The sequence below is a fragment of the Anopheles funestus genome, chromosome 3RL (assembly GCF_943734845.2).
Source record: "Anopheles funestus chromosome 3RL, idAnoFuneDA-416_04, whole genome shotgun sequence".
Taxonomy (NCBI): domain Eukaryota; kingdom Metazoa; phylum Arthropoda; class Insecta; order Diptera; family Culicidae; genus Anopheles; species Anopheles funestus.
The window spans coordinates 65,114,198-65,132,271 of record NC_064599.1 but is presented as its reverse complement, the minus strand read 5'-3'; the positions used below and the strand labels follow the sequence as shown (position 1 = coordinate 65,132,271).

General features: G+C 45.1%; 1 protein-coding gene across 1 annotated transcript; it reads right to left on the bottom strand.

Annotated features, from left to right (window-relative positions):
* Positions 1 to 8,770: 8,770 nt before the first annotated feature.
* LOC125769089 (toll-like receptor Tollo) lies at positions 8,771 to 16,638 on the bottom strand. Its single transcript, XM_049437537.1, has one exon. It carries the CDS (start codon positions 14,648 to 14,650, stop codon positions 10,613 to 10,615), a length of 4,038 nt encoding a protein of 1,345 aa, XP_049293494.1. The 5' UTR covers positions 14,651 to 16,638; the 3' UTR covers positions 8,771 to 10,612.
* Positions 16,639 to 18,074: the final 1,436 nt, after the last annotated feature.

Sequence of the window (18,074 nt, the reverse complement as noted above, 5' to 3'; positions counted from 1 at the left end):
TAAAAGCATTTTTTGTTTTACGTTTTGTTTAATTCGTTGAGATATATTTTTGTAAAAAAAATCGGTTTGGTGGTATAACTTTCGAAGAATTTTTAACAGAATTTCAATGCGATATTTCAGGAATTGGATACTTTTTTTATATATATTGTACACCCATACCCCTTTGAGAATGTTTACACAAAACGCTGATATAATACCCATAACATGTGAATAATCAAATACAAATGGAGTAGGAATTTTGATCAAATGCCAATACCATGTTTTGCGAGAAAATTGTTTAAAAAAATTAATTTGTTTTTTCCATAAATGTATTGATGAAATTGATATAATTTAAAATAATTCTGCATCATAAACTGTGAACTTATACTCCTGATTCAATAGCCCATTTCCCTCCAAAAACCCCAATGCATCATGATGATCATCTTTCGGGTCGTTTGATTGTACTATTTACACACATTCGATTCCACCAAAAATTCTTCCCGGCAGATCATCCAACCAGCACACCTTTCGGGCAAGTGAAATGAACATTTCCGTGAATAGAAAAAAAACATGAAATACCCCAACCTGTGCGCAACTTGAAACGCAAACGTTTACTTTCGTTCCACCGCAAGACGCACTCATTGCATCCCAGCACGTCAGCAGCAAACGGCGGAACTTCGCTTTCGGCTTAATGTTTACTGCCCAAAAACGAAGAAACAAAAAAAAAAATAATTCAACTTTCGCTAGCAATGTACCACCGTATTCCCGGGTTCGATTCTGCTTGCAAGCCGGCAAATCATTCCCGGCCATGGGCAACTGAAAACCCCTCGGTGGGGCGCTACTTTTTATGATTTCACGGTCATTGGTCGTTCGAATGCGTGTCGATGGGAACAATCGAATTGACTCATTTCCTTCGGCGTATGGTCAAAGGAAGGCACCCGGAATACTTCGGGTGTACCTTTTCCCCGGTGAGGTATGGTGTGAGGCAAGAAATTGTACGTTTTCACTCAATATTGTCAATTCCATCACAAACGGAGAGCAAAACCCCCCTCCGTCGTACCACACGCTGACCGGACAAACCCCCCGGTGGGGGGATGGAGATATTCGATCGAAAAGCTCGATACTCACGATCGAAAAATCTATTCCCCAATCGAACCCTCTGCACCTGCACGTGGGAATGAATTGAAAGCGATAGAGAGAGAGAAAAGGAAAAAAATAATACAAAGTTTCATCAGCACGGTAATATGCCGAAAAGAAATTCATTCGTGTCGTTTCCTTTCCATCAACCTTCCGCAACCTAATGTTGGCTCATTCCTCCGATTTGCTTCCAAACATTCCAAACGAAAGCTACTCGCACGTGTTTAGCGGCCTCGTACAGCCGGCTTCAAACGATTGGTTCGATGCTCGAATGTGACTGAATGCAAGTTAGATGCACCCGGCACAGGAGACTGTAATGCGCATAAACCCCGCATAAAGGAAGCGTTGGGATTTCGTGTACGGTGGCGAAAACAGTGAACACTCAACAACGAAAAAAAACTCCTAAAACAAAAATCCAATCGAGCGAAAGCGAAAAAAAAAAACCATTTCCACAGTAGCACACAAAAGAAGCAACAACGGAGCAAAATGTTTCCTCCCCACAGATGAGCCGCACCGTTGTGATGCAACTTGGCCGTTCCTAGTGCTCCAGTGATGCATACACAGATGAGAACGAGCAAAACAGCAACAGTAACAAAGCACAAAAAAAAACTGGAATCAACAAAAGGGAAGCAAAAACACACGAACATGGTGCAACGGTTGTGCCCGTGATTGCATGGTAATGCGCTTAAATTAAACGACAACGGTTATGTCGACGACGACGACGACGACAACAGAAGCCTCAGAAGCCAAATTACCGCCAGCAGCTTTACCTTCGTTTTTTTTTTTTTTGGTCGATAAAGTTAAATCTTAAATATGATATTAAGTTTCAGTGCGATCGTTGCCGTAAAGGCGCTGAGGTTGAGGCGAAACTGAAAACATTTCGGGAGCTGCATTTTAGCGTGCCTAGTTAGCGGGTACGTACGCTCTTTACGCGTACCCGACCGGGTTAGATTGAGAAATTGCGCAATAAACCCCCCTAATGTAATGGCGTTAAGTGGAGCTACACCGGTATGCTAAGTAAATCAGTGTTGCTGGTGTAGTTTTGTGCTGTCATTCATATGGTTTTTAATATTGCAAGGTTGCCGAATAGTTTTTGATTAAAATTCAATTTGAAAGTCGTACTGTGAGTGTGGGAAATTGAACATTTGTACAAGCACAACAACATTTACCATACGAATTGTTAGAAAAAGTGATTTAAAAGTGATTTAGTCTTTCTAGAATTAAGGTCTTTAGCTTAATAGTGACTGTCATAAATTCCATTTATCGCTTAATAAGAGTTTAAAAAGGAAGAATGCCGGAAAAAAACGGGAAGAAGCGATAAAAGTCGCTACTAGTTCATAGATTTCTTCTGGCAACACTGTCATTTATCAAGTGTCATTATTACGCTTTGTTTTTCAATTTTTGTGTTATTAGACAGAACTGTTCAAAAATGTCTATTTTGATGTTGTTTTTATTTTATTTTTCAAGGAGTTGTATTACTATTTTTTTAATTAAACGTGGCTCTCAATAACTCTCCAGTATTTTTGGGAAAAGAAAAGTAGTACGATAGTTAAACATGTCTCGGAAGAGGTTATTTTAATTTGGAAGACGTAAAACAACTAGGAGCAGAATCCCTTAGAATGGCCCGGAAAGTAGGCTATTAAGAGCCACATGGACTGTCGTCGGCTTAAACAACACCAAAGAAAGGATGTTTTGCACCAAAAAAGAGAATGACAATAAAAAAGTTAGTTCATTACGATAATCTTAAAACGTCAAAAATGAGTGGCGAGAAGATGAAGCGCTGTGCATCTGGTGGGACCAGCTGGGTGTGTTATATTATGAGCTGCTCATGGAAAAAGTGAAGATTAAACGGCTCTAACGTGCATTTCACCAATTATGATTGAGTAAAAAAATAGGTTTAACGTATTGAAAACTTATCAGGAAGTACAAAATGGTTAGATGAACCACAAAAAATACAAGCGATTCGTTTATATTAATATCCTTTATGTTTTCTACCTATAGAGCATAAAGTTCCAAGGATTTGTACCAAGAGTCTAGTTGTCTTTTAACTAAAGTCAAGCTTTAAGAAGCATTTCTTTGTTCATTAACCATCCAATCAAGCTTCTTCGATCATGAGAAAATGAAATCAATTCTTACCTCTGATGAATTTTCCCATAGCTTAGCTTTTCCTTCTCGATTGTAAAACAATGAAGCCAGCGCAATTTTCCTTTAGGGGCAAAAACATGCCCAGTACTAGTGCTTCAAAATTCCATTCCACTATTTTGCTTGAGCGGCCCGAAGGAATTCATTTGTCGAGGAAAAATCCTCAAACAAAAAAAAACTAAATAATCTCCACAGCAATTCCGTACAAACCGATCACGCGTCACGATTAGCTAATCCAGTGGCGGCCGTTATGGTATCTCGGTGCTGCTGTATTTGCTATTCACCGCTGCCATTTACTGCGAATGCTGAGCGATTTTTCTTCCCCCGATTGCCCAAACACGGACAGGCACGGCAAACATTATCGGGTGGACACGATTTCCACTGCAACCGGGCGAGATCGGTTGTCGAACGTTCGGGCCCGCTCACTGTCATTATTATCATTATAATTGGCCAACCCTTCAAAAGCACCTCTTTTTTTCTTTCTCCACCCTGTGAAAAGTGCATCCGAGCCGAGCGGGTGGCTCATCGCGCCTTAGCTTCATCTTGCACGAACGGACATAGACGAACAGAGCAGATAACAAGCCGCCTGGTCAGCCGGATCTTCCACAAAACCGTAAGCTTCAATTAGAATTCATCTTGTTTTCGCGACGAGATCTCGCCTTTTTTTCTGCCATCCTTCCTTCTCAGCTTCACTGTTTTGATTCCCATCGCAGCGAAGCTGTGAACGATTGGCAAATGGTGGATATCGGAGAAGCAGGATTAGCAGTTTTGTGTGCCCTTTTGCTTTTGCTACCGAGCTTCTATTGATTCTGTGTTTTTTTGTTGTTGTTGTTGCGGCTGTAATGAGGTGTACTTTATTCATCTCCAATTTGCAGCATTACCGGAATACTTTGCGCTGCGACCTGATAAATCTTGCCGCCATCATCGACATCATCGCCACCGCACCGCACCGCCGCTGATCGTAGCTGTTGATCGCTCGCCTCGAACGGCGGCATCGTATCCGAAGTTAAACCACTTATGCTACCGTTTATGTATAGCGAGTTTTGTTTCTATTTGCAACCCCAATGTTTATTTCCGTAGGTGTGGTGGGCTTCTGAACGAACATCCCCCCCCCCTCTCCCCTCCCTCCCCCCATGCGGTATATGTTGTCAAACCCCGCGGGTCAGAGCACGTCGGATGGAATCGAATGGAATAAATTCCGATAAAATAAGTCAATAAATTATAGAGCGTGCTATTCCGTTTCCCTTCGGCGCTTGACAGCGGGACTGAGGAGGTGAGGATTTTTTTTTGCTTCTTTACCACGTCGCAAAACCCTGGCACACAGTAGCCACTGTTTCTTCTTCGCTTCAACCCTCTCTCTCGTGTCATCACCTCCTTGTTCCCTCTATCCATCTCCTGACACGGATGGAGACAAGGGAGCGCATTTCTGCAGCAATGTGACATTGAATCGATCCGCCTACGGGCTGTAAAAGGGAACGCTTTTGCATATTTATGCTGACCCAGGCCACAGTATAGGTGGGTGGGCCTTACGGTGGGCGAACAACCATGCATGCAATACCATCACCGGCATCGCCGTATCGGCTCGTGAACCCAGACCGATAAATAAATTAGGTGCTGATGCATTGAAATTAATTAACTAATTAATTATTCCAAATGGATGGTGTGAAGCGTTCGGGATCGCATTGGAAGACGATAATGGGCTTTAATGGGACTTACATAGCATGATATGAATTCGTTTTTTTTGGTGGGTGATATTTTTCCCTTTCAATAACTATTAGTGATATCACATAAAACGGATATTGTTTATGCTTGGCTGGCAGGTATAGACGAGACATAAATAAAATTCCTCAGGGATTTGCAAATCCCTGGGAAAGGCATCGGGTGAAGTTACTCGAACAGTACCAGTCCACACCAAGGCTAATAATGGGAAGTAATTTTCCAAACCCTTGCTCACGCCGAGTTTCATATCCCAAAAGTAAACATCATCACAACATATCATCCTTCTTGCGTATGCGCTTGTTTACCTTACGCTTTCACATCCCATTCTCCGAAATGAAGCTAATAGAACCGCAAGTTGCCATTGCCGTGTGTTTGTCGATTTAAAAATTTTAACGACTTCCCTTTCGGTCTAAACTTACCCCGTAATATGCGTAATCCCAAACGTTTGGGTATGAAGCTTTTTTTTTCGCCGGGGCAACTGTCTTAAAGTGGCAAGCGCAAGCGAAACCGTCTTGAGAAAAAGCCGCCCGGAACAACATCACCGGAACAGCAACAACAGCATAAGAGGGAAGACAACCAACAACAAAACTCTTTTTTGGTTGCGAACCAAACAGCGAATGAGGAGGGAAAAGAAAGGGGGGACTTTTGGACCACAAAGCCCCACTGTCTGTTGTGTGTTCACCGGTGGGAAATGATTTGTCAAAAATTAATTTGTGTGCTACGGAGGCCCCATCTATTGGTCCGGGACTTTGGTCGTTTGACTGCGTACTGAACCGATTGTGGTCGTGGTTGATTTATTGCAAACAGATTTACCAAACACGGCACACCACAAACGCGGGACCGCGGCCTTCGATGGTTGTGCGGAATCGAAGTGGAAGGTTTTTTTCTTCTCCCTGTTATTTCCACTTCTCTCATGCGTCATCCCATGTTCAGGCATTCAACAATTCCCGAAAACCATACACCCCTTTGGTTGGCGTAAGGGCGCGACCTGATGCGACGATACAAATGCTAATGGAGGTTTGGTCCGAATGGTGCCCCCATTCGGCTTTCTTTGCACTCGACTCACTTTTCCACACCGCGGGGAAAAAGACCGGGTAAGGAACGGCTCATCTCGGTCACGGTGCGAGATCCGAGACTCCGCGAGACGGTGTAAGTGCATTAGAGAGACTGACACCGCGTGTTTTGAGCGCAAAATGAATTGTATACCCTTGTGGTCGAAGAAACTGGGCAGCTCCTTTACCGGGTTTACCAGGTTTACCCTTGCCACCTTCATCCACTGTCCATCCCAAAAAAAAAAGCGTTCGAAAGCGGACAAGGCAAAAGGCATGGGTTTGATGTTGTTATTCTTACTCATCAGCATCATCAACGAGTAAACATCAATTTCACGATCAGAAACGATCATAATCATAAAGAACGAGCCAGAGCGAATGTCCGTGATTTTCACATTTCCACCCCATTCCTGCTCCATTCCCACTTCATACCCTTAACGTTACTGACTCGTTATGTCGAGCGAAAGAGGGATCGTAGCCAGTCGTCTGGACGTTGATCGCTTTTCGGGTTTCTTTCCTTTCCTTCTAGATCAGATCATTGCTCCAGTGTGTCGAGCTGAATGCTTTTCGATTTCATTTCGATTGTGTTCTCGTTACCAGTTTTTTTTTATTGGGTTTGGGTTCTAAATCACAAAGAGTCCCGAGAGTTTTGGGAGATTGTAAACAGATATAAGAACCTTCCATTACGGCGTTGTTGGGTACAAATTTAATACTGAACTTAATAATTATGTTTGCCTCTTAAGAGACGATATTCCCCTTAGAAACTTGAAGAAAGGGGATGTTTCGAAATATTTTATTGGAAAATTACATCAAATGATGAATATAAGATTTCTTACGAACTCTACGAAAAATTACTCAAAGATCTAGAATATTTTGAAACAAAATATTGTGATTAATAATTTCAGGATAAAGTTTATTTGATAAAAAAAATCAATATTTTCTATATCTAGAACATTCATATTAAGATTACGTGAAGGTTGGAAGAGCTGTTGGGTTTCTATGTGTGTTATGTGGTTTAGAGAAAAAATATTATCTCCTTTGGAGACTTAACTCTTCGAGTTGCTACTTCTTGATTCGATTCGATCGATTTGAAAGTCATAACAGCTATTCAAAAAAAACGTCGAAAATATTGAAACTGACTGTATATCTTCCCTAAAAAACTCAAATATAAGAATATCCCCACATTTTACAACTTTAACAAAACGAGTTAAATATCCACAACGACCCAACCCAGAACGGGGCCTTTTTTGAAGCTGCACGTTAATTCTCACCCCCGAGAGAGAGGTAACAGACCGGGAGAAGAAAAAAAATTGGGGCCATATTTGTTGAGCAAATGCTTAACCCATCCCGAAATACCCCCGAAGCATCAGTTCCCAGCGGACGACCGGCAAACGGTCATCAGTCCAGATAGGGGGAGAGAGGAAAAAAAGAACAAGCCCATCTTCGATGCGGCACGATCTCCCTGCAATCTGGCGAAGGTCAACCCCTGGCAGGAGTCGTGGACGCCAAAGTACTGCCTAGTGCCGAAGCTCGAAAAATGGGCTTGGGAAAGCGTAAAGAAGATGACAGAAAGGTGAACATAATAAAAAGAAATAGAGTGTTGGATAAATAAAGGCATACCCCGGGAGAGTTACAAACCCTGCGCCCAACAAACGCCGGAATCGGATGGAATAAATCTCGATAATTTAAGAAACTAGCCCGGTCAGAATCTGGTACACCGCAGCGCACGCCAATCACGCCGTAGGCCGCCTACAAAACCGTGCACTCCGTGGCTCCCAATTCCATGGTTGCTGCAGGAGGGACCTCTCGGGTCCATCTCGAAGTGTGGATGAGGAAGAAGACAACAACAACAACAAAAAGCCCCTCATTGATGGACAGAGGGCAAGTAAACAAAACATTCGGCGCCCGGCTTTTACCCACCGAACCCTTTCCTGTTCTCCACACCAGCAGAAAGCAGGACCGATAATTTACGAGACCCAAAAAAAAAAATCCCGTCCCTCACGACGACCACGACGACGACCATGATGACGGTCATGATGATGATGATGATGATGATGATGATGCTGGGCGACCAGACTCAACAGATCGCTCTCAACAGCAGAACCACTTTCGACCACGCCGACAAAAGGAACGAACGATCACTATGACAACAGGAGAGGTCTCGAATGAAAAAAAAATACCGTGGCCCTTGCCCACCGGGCTCACTGCAAAAGTGTTTCCGAACGAACGGAACTCCATCATGGACGCAAGAACAACAACCGACCGACCGCCCTTAATCACACCCGTCCACACACCCGTTGTATTTCTCAGTTTCTACTCCGGTGTGTTCCAACCAAACAACAAAAAAGTCAAACACTGAAATTATGCTTCATTTTTCGTGAATTCAAAATTGTATTTCATTCGTTTTCTGTTTGTATGTGTGTGGTTGTGTTCTTTTTCGCATTGTTATTAACATCTTCTGTTTCTGTATTTCTTCCACCGTTCGTTCTATCTATCAAAGTGGGTAAAGAGACTAGGTGGGCTTATAGCTTTGGCGCGGTAGACATATTGAAAACCGATTAGAAGTTTGGGGGTTCGATTGTGATACATATATTTTCACTCACACACATAGCACATTCCAAAGGATTCGCTCACATACATTGACAAAAAATCGAACCCATAAACGTCAAATTTTTATTCATTTTTCTACAGCGCAGCTGTCAAATCGTTAGGGATAAGCCCACCTGATATCTATACCCACTTTGCTATCTATGTTCGCTTTGCACACTTCTCTATTTATCGCGTTTTTTTTATTTCTTGACCACTTTTTTGTTTCGTTCCTTCTGTATCGCTCTCATCGCGCTTGTTTTGTAATAAATTATTATCCTCTAGTCGAAATGTACAAATTGGAGCGCGAGTTTTTGTTTTGTTTTTCATTGAGTGCCCTTCTTTTTTTTGCGAGTGTTTGGTGGTTGTTGAGTTTTTCACCCATTTCTTTCCTATGTGAGACCCTTCCGAACGGTCCATATGCACGGTGCATATGTATGCCATTTGTTTCTCATTTTCATCTGGGTGGGGTTTTTGGGGAAATTATATAATTTTGTCTTTGTCCTTTTGTGCTTTCTGTATTTTCAGTGTTTGTGTTTCTTTTTTTTTCTGTGTAGCTAAAATTCATTCGGTAACTTGGTTAATTTACATTAAGTTTTTATCTTCCTGTAATTCTTTGCACTCTCTATGGCATTAATGTGAAATGTTTTCCTGCAACTGCACAGCTTCAGACTCTTCTTCATTCATTTTGCGTTCCCTCTTTTCGCCCTATCCATCTTGGTCAGTTCTGGTTGTAATTTTCATTTCCGTTTAATTTTTCCTCTTACAAAAATGGCACACCAAACTCAACGCGCTCGCTAAATGTGTGGCTAATAGTCACACATCCCTTTCGTTACTATACCTTCCCTACATTCCCATCTGCAACAACAGGAGAGTACAATTATCGGAAACAGACAAAACAGAAAGTACGCACCCGCGGCGCGGTGGCGGATGTTAGTGCTTTCGTGTGGTTGTGTGCGGGGCAAAGTTTAGAACAAATTTCTCTAGTGTGTACATTCGACGAGCGTTTTCCCACTGTACGAAACCACCAAGCGGTCTCACATAAAGTACAATTATACATTTTCTTATTTACTTAACGTTAGGTGTTTTGTGCTTATTACGATGTGGTTTTTCAGTGTGTGTGTGTCCATGTTAAGTCAGCTCCTTTTTGCATCGGAACCATTTATCGATTAACCGTGCGAGAGGCACGCACAAAGGAGTGCACTCTCTGATGGAAGGCCATGTAAAAACTAGTATCACGATCATTTAAGTCATATATATATATATTTAGTCCTATATATTCTTCTCACAGTACAGACGACACACACACGGTTTTTTTCTCCTCCTCTTTTCCCACCGCTAAAGCCTTCTTCCCCTTCCTTCACCTATCTCTGGTCCTTTAAATTTTCTGTAATCTTCGGGCCTTTTTTGACCGGCTTGTAAAAGACATTGAAATATATTTGGCAAATAAGAGCAGTGGCGCAATAAATGAGTAACATCTAGGCGATTTTCCGTTCTTTTTTTAGTTGGGGAATTTTTGTGCTTCGTTTTAAATTTTTGCTTCATTTTGTTTTGTGTGCTAATTTCTGTCCACCAACATGTAATGCCCGGAAAATTTTAAACATTTCGGAAGATTATACAGAAGCGGTCCTCAAAACCCTTTGACCCAAGATACACGTTTGTCGTCACCGTCACGCATATCCCCTGTTACGTTGCGTGGCCAAAGAGATCATTTTTTGTTAACGAGTTAGGCGAGTGTTGTGTAATACCTTATTCGCAAATTTGTTTAAAACTAAAAATCAACAAAATTGACTGCCTTTGTATAGCGTTTGACTGCAAACATTTGCGTTTTTCTGACTATGAAGTATCGTAACCGTTAGCAACTTCGTATTCGTATATGCGTTATTTTCTAGGTTTTGTGTGTGTATATAGTAATTATGTACAAACGCGCATTTTTCTTGTTTTTTGGGAAAAAACATACATAAAATAGGAAAGTACCGTCTTCGCCCTTGTATTTTTTTTTACACGAAATAAGCTCTTCCGTTGCGCCCCATCTGGGGCGTCTCCGGTATCGTGGAGTACACGTGACCAAGCGAGGCACTGGATCGGCTCATGTTGTAGTGCTGACTCATCGGAGCCTCGTAGTGTTGCGAGGATGCGGACGACGACGATTCGTCCTCCGTGTTGCAGGTGCTTTGCGATGGTGTACTCTGCGGGATGGCAACGGGAACCGGTACCGGCCCACCGGGTGGTACTACGACGCCCGTTCCACCTTCGCTCGGGCTGATCTTGCACCACTGCTCGAGTGATGTCGGTGCGGGTGTGTAGCGCAGATTCGCCGGACTACGCGTGATGTCACCGAGCTTGGTAGGTACTCGGTCTTTCGGGACGTCCGGCAGCGCGTACCGTAGCTTGTCCCAGAACTTTCGCTCACCCCAGCACGCTACGGTACAGGTGCGGATCAGCAGGTGCATGATCGGATCCATCGCCACAATCTCGACCGGTGCGGTAAGCACGAGCACAATCTTATGACGCCGATGAGCCGGCCGAATGCTCTCAATCACCGACTGCAGGGCCACACGGAACTGGGGCTGTGACCATTCGGTCTGCAGGAAGTTCATCGAGACGACTAGCAGCAGTTTGCGGGCGGCATCTGCCGCACCCTGTAACGAGTCAGCCAGGAACGCACCCGGATGTACGTCCCGGTGATGCAGACACACGGAATAACCGTGCAGCTGCAGCTCAGCACCGAGCAGTCGTCCGACGAAATCGCTATCGTGCACACTGTGTACCAGATAGCAATCGTACAGTCGGTCCGAGTCTGTCTCCTTCCGTCCAGCACCGACGATAATTGGGTCCTTCACTAACCGCACGCCGTACCGGGCATGGGCCCATAACCTCACATCCTGTCGGAAGACACAGGCCAACGCCACGATGAGCGCCGTACCGATGATGGCAACAAGAATGGCAGCTAACAGTGGAACGTAACCTCCACCGATCAGTCCATGCCCGAGCAGAACCGTCCGATGGACGGCCGGAGGACCGTCACCGTCCACCTCACCCGCTCCTCCAACATCTCCACCGAACGTACCGGGTTGCCGACTGTCGCAAGACGCAACGGCATCGGCCACAACCCGACCATCGGCGCAGATCATACGCTGCAGATCGAAGTCGCCACTGACGCCACGCACCCAACGCTGCAACCGGCGAAGAGATTCACAATCACAGCGCCACCGGTTTCCATCTAGAGACACTCTTGCAAGCGAACCGGTCTCACTAGCAGCGGCAAACGCTTGCCACGGTCGGAACTCACTGATGCGGTTGTCGCTCAGGTTAATCACCTCCAGAAACCGCAAACTTTCGAACGTGCGCTCCCCAACGAATGCGATCGTGTTGTGGTCGAGGTACAGCTCGTTCAGGTTCGTCAGCTGATCGAACTCGAATCCACGCAGCTCGTTGATGTAGTTGTTCTCGAGATGTAGCACCCGCAGGCTCGGTATACCGTTGAAGGTACGGTTGTGTACGTCGCGAATGTTGCTACCATTCAGATACAGCACCTCCAGCTTCTTCTTGCCAATGAACTGATGGCTGGCAAGCTGACGCAGTTCGTTCCCATCCAGATAGATCGTGGACGCATCCATCGGGATGTGTTCCGGTACCTCGGTGTAATCGGCACTACCACAGTCCACAATGTTTGCCTTCCACGTGTGGTCATGGTAACAGCTGCACCGATCCGGACACGTCATCTTGCAGTCGCACGCATCAAACTCACAGCAGTGGCAAGTGGCGAAACAGTGCGTCTCATAGCGGCAAAGGAAATCGTGCGGACGCAGATCCATTAGCGGCCGGATACTTGCACCCCGTTCGTGTTCCATCGTACAGAGCACCGTGTCCAGATCCATAACGCGCGGATGTTGCCGCAGATGGGCGAGTTTGTTAATGCCCTGCAGCCATTCCATCGTACAGTCACAGTGGATCGGATTATCACCCAGGTAGAAGGCCGGCACCTCACGATCATCGGCAACGCGTGTCAGTGCGAGTGCACCGATTTCCAGCTTTCGCAGGTAGTTACCGTACAGGACCACCTTTTCCAGAGCGCGTTTCGAGAGGAACGTACCGGCTGCAACTTCCTCCAGTGCGTTATTGTTGAGAAACAGTGTTTCGATGCTGTCGGGAATGCATTTCGCATCGACCGCGGTTAACCGATTGAAGGAAACATCCAGCATCTTAATCTGCAGATTGTTCAGATCGTAGTAATTGCCCAGCTCGGTAATGTTGTTCTGGTGCATATCGAGCCACTCGAGTGACACCGGGAAATGTGAATAATCAAACAGGCGGATCTGGTTGTCGGAAACGTTCAGAAACACCAGTGCCGGTAGAGAGGTAAACACACCGCTAATATCTTCCAGATCATTGTTGTCCAGTCGGATCGCCCGTATGGTTGGGTTCGAACTGAATGCTGACTGGTCGATGTGACGGATTTGGTTGGAGGCGAGATTAAGAACATGCAGGGAAGACAACGTTACGAAGGCATCGCGCGAGATGTTCGTGATGCGGTTCTCCACCAGCCGCAAACCAAGCAGCTGCTCCAGACCCTCGAACGATGCGTTGCTGACCGAGCTGATACGGTTCTTGCCGAGGTCGAGCGATTTCAGGAAGCGCAGCTTGCCCAATCCCTCCGGGATTTCCGTCAGCCGGTTATCGTTGAGGTTGAGATCGTTCAGATTGGTAAGGTTTTCCAGTGCACGACCATGCATGGATTCGATCATGTTGGACTCAATGTACAGCTGGTTCAACACGTACAGCTCCGAGAAGTGGTGCTGTTCGATGCGTTTCAATCGGTTGTGGGAAAGTGTCAGCGCTACCAGATTCTTCAGATCGCTGAACGCATTATCGGCAATCGATTCGATCTGATTCGCTTCCAGGTTAAGAATCTGCAGACTGTACAGCTCCCGAAACACGTGCCGGTCGATTTTGGTAAGGGCGTTATGGGCAATCTCCAGTACTACGAGTCGCTTCATGCCGGCAAATGTGTTCCGTTTCACCCACTCGGACGTTAGCTCGTTGTAGGACAGATCCAGGATCTCTAACCGGTCGAGACCTTCGAGCATTCCTGGTGCCAGCACTGAGAGGGAGTTGTTCTGGAGATAGATCTGTCGTAGTTCGCGCGTTGATTGGAACGTCTCTGGCGGTAACGCCACTAGTTTGTTGCTGGACATGTTAAGCACCTTCAGGGAACCGAGCCCCACAAACGAACGGTCGGCAAGAGCCGTCAGCAGATTGTCTTGCAGCATCAGCACACTGAGCGACCGGAGCGACGACAGACCGTTGTCGGGCAGGGCAAGCAGATCATTGTGCGACAGATCCAACACCTCGAGACCGGTGTTGCACGCCTTACCCGGTGCCGTTGGTCCATTGCCCCAGTCGGAGAAACCCAGCTGAGACACATCCGTTAGCCGGTTGCGGGTAAGGTTGAGATGACGCAAGGAGAACAGCGGACAGAACACGTCCGTCGGCAGGCTCCAGATGTTGTTGTCGGCTAGATCGAGCCGCTTAAGCTCCGTCAAGCCACGGAAACTTTCCGGATGGAACTCTAGATTCATCGCCGACCAGTCTGTGTTGTGTGTGCGGAGGGACAGCGACCGAAGGTCACGCAGTGTTGCCAGCACCATCGAAGGCACATACTTGATCTTGCAGTACTCGATCTTAAGATCGCGCAAACGGCGAAGCGATCCCAGAAATGCCCCAGAATGTTGGTTCGCTTCGAGAGAACTTTCGAAAAACAGAATGTCACTGCACTCTAGCCGCAGTGAGTTGATGCGTTCGATCTGGTACGAGGACAGATTGCGCATCAACGTGTCCGTACCACCGATCGTTTTCAGCTTGCAGGACAGCACCGTCGTTACCGTGGCCGGTGCTTCCTCTTCGCCCGTTTCGTCCAACACTCGTTGCCACTTGCAGCCACGCGGGGCCGCATCCATGCGGTTCATCACACTCGAACGTGCAACAGTCACGGTGGCCAACGCCACCAACAACAACACTATCTTCAGGAACTCCATCTTTTGTTGGTGGATCGAATTGCGGCGATATTCGAACCAATTTGCTTTTCTACACCTTTCGTCCTATTTTCACCAACGAAACGGACACAGAGAAAGGACTCTACTACACTTCACTTTTAACGAATTTTATGCGTTTTGGCCGTTGCCACAGAAATATTTCTTACACACGTACGACCGGCACAAGCGCATACACACCACGACAACACACGGCTTTTGTGGCCCTTCTTTTTTGTGTGTGCAAAAACACGAACTGCGGTGCTGGAAAAACTTTTCAAAGCACTCTCGCTTGTTTTCGTGGTGGGCGAGGCAGATGCACACAACTACATTCACACACACGCACACAGGATGCGTACACAGAGAATAGCACACAAAATGGAAATGTTGAAACCGGGAGGCGGACACAACCGAAATTTGGGGGAGCAACAGAAAAAAAACACTCACTCACACAAGAACACACGGAAATGTCGTAACGAAATAAAAAACTAAAACCGAAAAAGGTGGCAAAGAACGCGGTGGCTGCCCCCAGGAGGTGCCTAGAAACTTTTCGTCAATGGTGCTGCTGCTGCTACTGCTCGCTGTACTGCTGCTTTTCTCGTCGGTGTGTGGAAGGATGCTACCAGCACGGACAGCATCATGGTTTTGTACCGGGTACCACCACCGCCCGTATGCCAGCCGGTTTTCCACCAGCCGGACGACGTACGACGACACTCGCTTTCACACGCGCCACAACACAATCGCATCACTTCGCGCAACACGGTTTCTTCATTATGCGGCGGGATATTTTTCCCGTTTTTTTTCCTTCTTTTCCTCGGGAAAGGATTCGATTTTTTGGAGGTTTTTTTTAATGCCTTGCCGGTTGCCTTGCTATATGCTACGCTTCACGAATTACACCGATTCCGTTGGGGGTAGGTACTCGGCACTGGAAGGAAAACTTCACAATTTTCACAACACACGCACACCGTCGGGTTGATGGTACGAAATAAATGTTCGTATATATATTTGTGCTGCGTGTACGAAACAGACTCCTTCCTTGCGTAATTGCGTCGGTGCGTGTGATTCTACTTCACGCAAGCAAGCACACACTTTACACACGGGTGTTTCACGACATTCACAATCGATGTACGGGATTACAACAATAATGTTCTGATGAAGTTTAAAACTATAAGCAAGTTTGTGCAATGCTCATCTAATTATTATACACCGTTCTAGACGTTTGTTTTCTCGTTCAGTTTAGGCGGTATTAGCTTAGCTGTAGTGGCGGAGCGCAAGAAACGTGCGTCCGCTTGCGATGAGAGTTTGTTAACGAATGAACTTATCGGTGAACGTGCGGCGCTAAAGTAAAATTTCCCAATGCATCCGAAACCGGTACGAATTTTGACCATTTCGCTCTTCTATTTCTTCCCATTATTTCATCCCAACATTAAACTCTCTTCTCGCTCTCTCACTCTTTCGCTCTTGGCAAATTGAAACCGCGAGAGCGAAAAGCCGAAGCCGAAGAGTTCATCAGGGCACGAAAGAGAAATTCATCCCGAACGCGGGAATTCATGCGCTCTCTCACTCTCTCGCGTGCGTTCTTTCGCTCTGCTTCAGCGTTCCAATATCATGTGCAAGTGCATCCGAATGCATCGAAGGGTGGGAAAAAGGGATATGACACAAAACTAGGGAAAATGGACAAAATGGTTCAAAATTATTTTTTTTCCTCTTCGGTCCGATTCGTTTTGTTCCGTTCCTTCGCAATCTTCAGAAACTTCTAAGAATGACAAAAAAACAGGACCCTTTTGGATGTTTCGCTTACTCTTAAAGAAAAATCGGAGCTAATTCAGTGTGTCCTCATCCTTGGCTTGAAGAAGGCTGGATAAGAAAGGGACCCTTCCTAACCTAAGTTCCAGGTAGGACAGAAATGCCACTTGGAAGTAGAAACACTGTTACCAACACGTTTTTTTTTCTTCGTTTACTCTCCCTCAAACTAATTTTGTAAAACTCGTTTCTTTCTTCCTTAGATCACCCGTCGAGAACCCGGGACACAAGCAAAAGGACATGTGGACACGGGAATTTTGAACAACAATCAAAAAAACGGCCAACAATAGCGCCCCAGAACCAGCAAATGCGCTAGACGGTAATTAAACAAAAACAAAACCCCCAAAATCGAACGGGATCACCATTTTTCAATTCCTACCACGGGTTCGGTGATTGATTTGAATTTTTTATCACTTTATGGAATGCAACGAATAAGCGCTTCTAACTTTTAGTCGACCCCAAAAATCCAAACTTTCCTTTACTGATTGCCTGAGCGAAACTTCCATTCCTAACTTCGTACGGGGTTTGCCACAAGGGTTTGGAAGCAAATATTTTGATAATGAAGACGATAATTAGTGGTACAGTGGTGGTGATGATGGTAGCGGACCGGGTGAGAATCCGTACGTCTGCGCGGTTTATGATACCGTGAGGTATAAAACAATCGACTGGAGGGAGATGTAACACACATACCATAATACAAAAAAAAACAGACGAATGATGAATCCTTCCTCAAACGGATCACAGACAAGCAAAACACGAAACATCGAACAACTCGTGCGGCTTTGTGGAACCGAATGGAATGGAATGTCAATGACGAAAATTTGCATATTTTATGTCATTCCACCGTGGTATCCCTGGTAGACCCGGGAAATATCGGTCAACCGAAGGCGAACTGAGTACAATAAATTCGCTGTTCTATCTATGGCATGATAGAAAGAGGAAAATATAGCTTTTTTTTTGGGGCCGTTCTGGATTGCTTTAATTTTTTGCCTTTTTTGTTGGTGTTGTTTAGTTTGGGGGGAATTCGTGAAGTCCGTCAAAATCTTTCCGGGTACCGGGAGTTCACTAGGTGTTAAGTGTTTTCCCCCAAAGGAAGCGATATGACATCAAACAAGTACACCAATAATGGTTGTAAAAATTGGACAGAATATCATCTGCATACCATTTTGGGACTGCGCTCTTTTTTTTGGGAGGAAAGAAAATTAAAATTATGTATCCGATTGCAGTGGATGATTTGATTTTTTGTTGCCTCAACTCGTTCGATGTAGCTTCACTTTTCAAGTAAGAAGTGGGCAGTGAAGGATTTAGCAACAGCATTAGAGGAATATTCAAATCAAGAATTAAATTTTTTTAGGGAATTACTACCCGCATTCTTCAATACTGTACGGTACAAATGGTATTATAATGTCTGCTTGAATGTAGAATTGAATATTTTTGATGCCTTATTTTAAACGAGCAGACTTCAATTTTGGTATAAACCGGAACAGATTATTTTCAAATATTGTGAAAATTTATTTTTCCACGACATAATAACACCCTTGCCATAGCAAAAAACAATATGTGTAATGATTTTGCCTTGAATTTTCAATATTTTTATGATATTTTGACAAAATAGTATATGTTTTCC

Bases quoted from the DNA above. Each gene is read 5' to 3' on its own strand.
- LOC125769089 (XM_049437537.1), bottom strand. From the start codon at position 14,650: ATGGAGTTCCTGAAGATAGTGTTGTTGTTGGTGGCGTTGGCCACCGTG.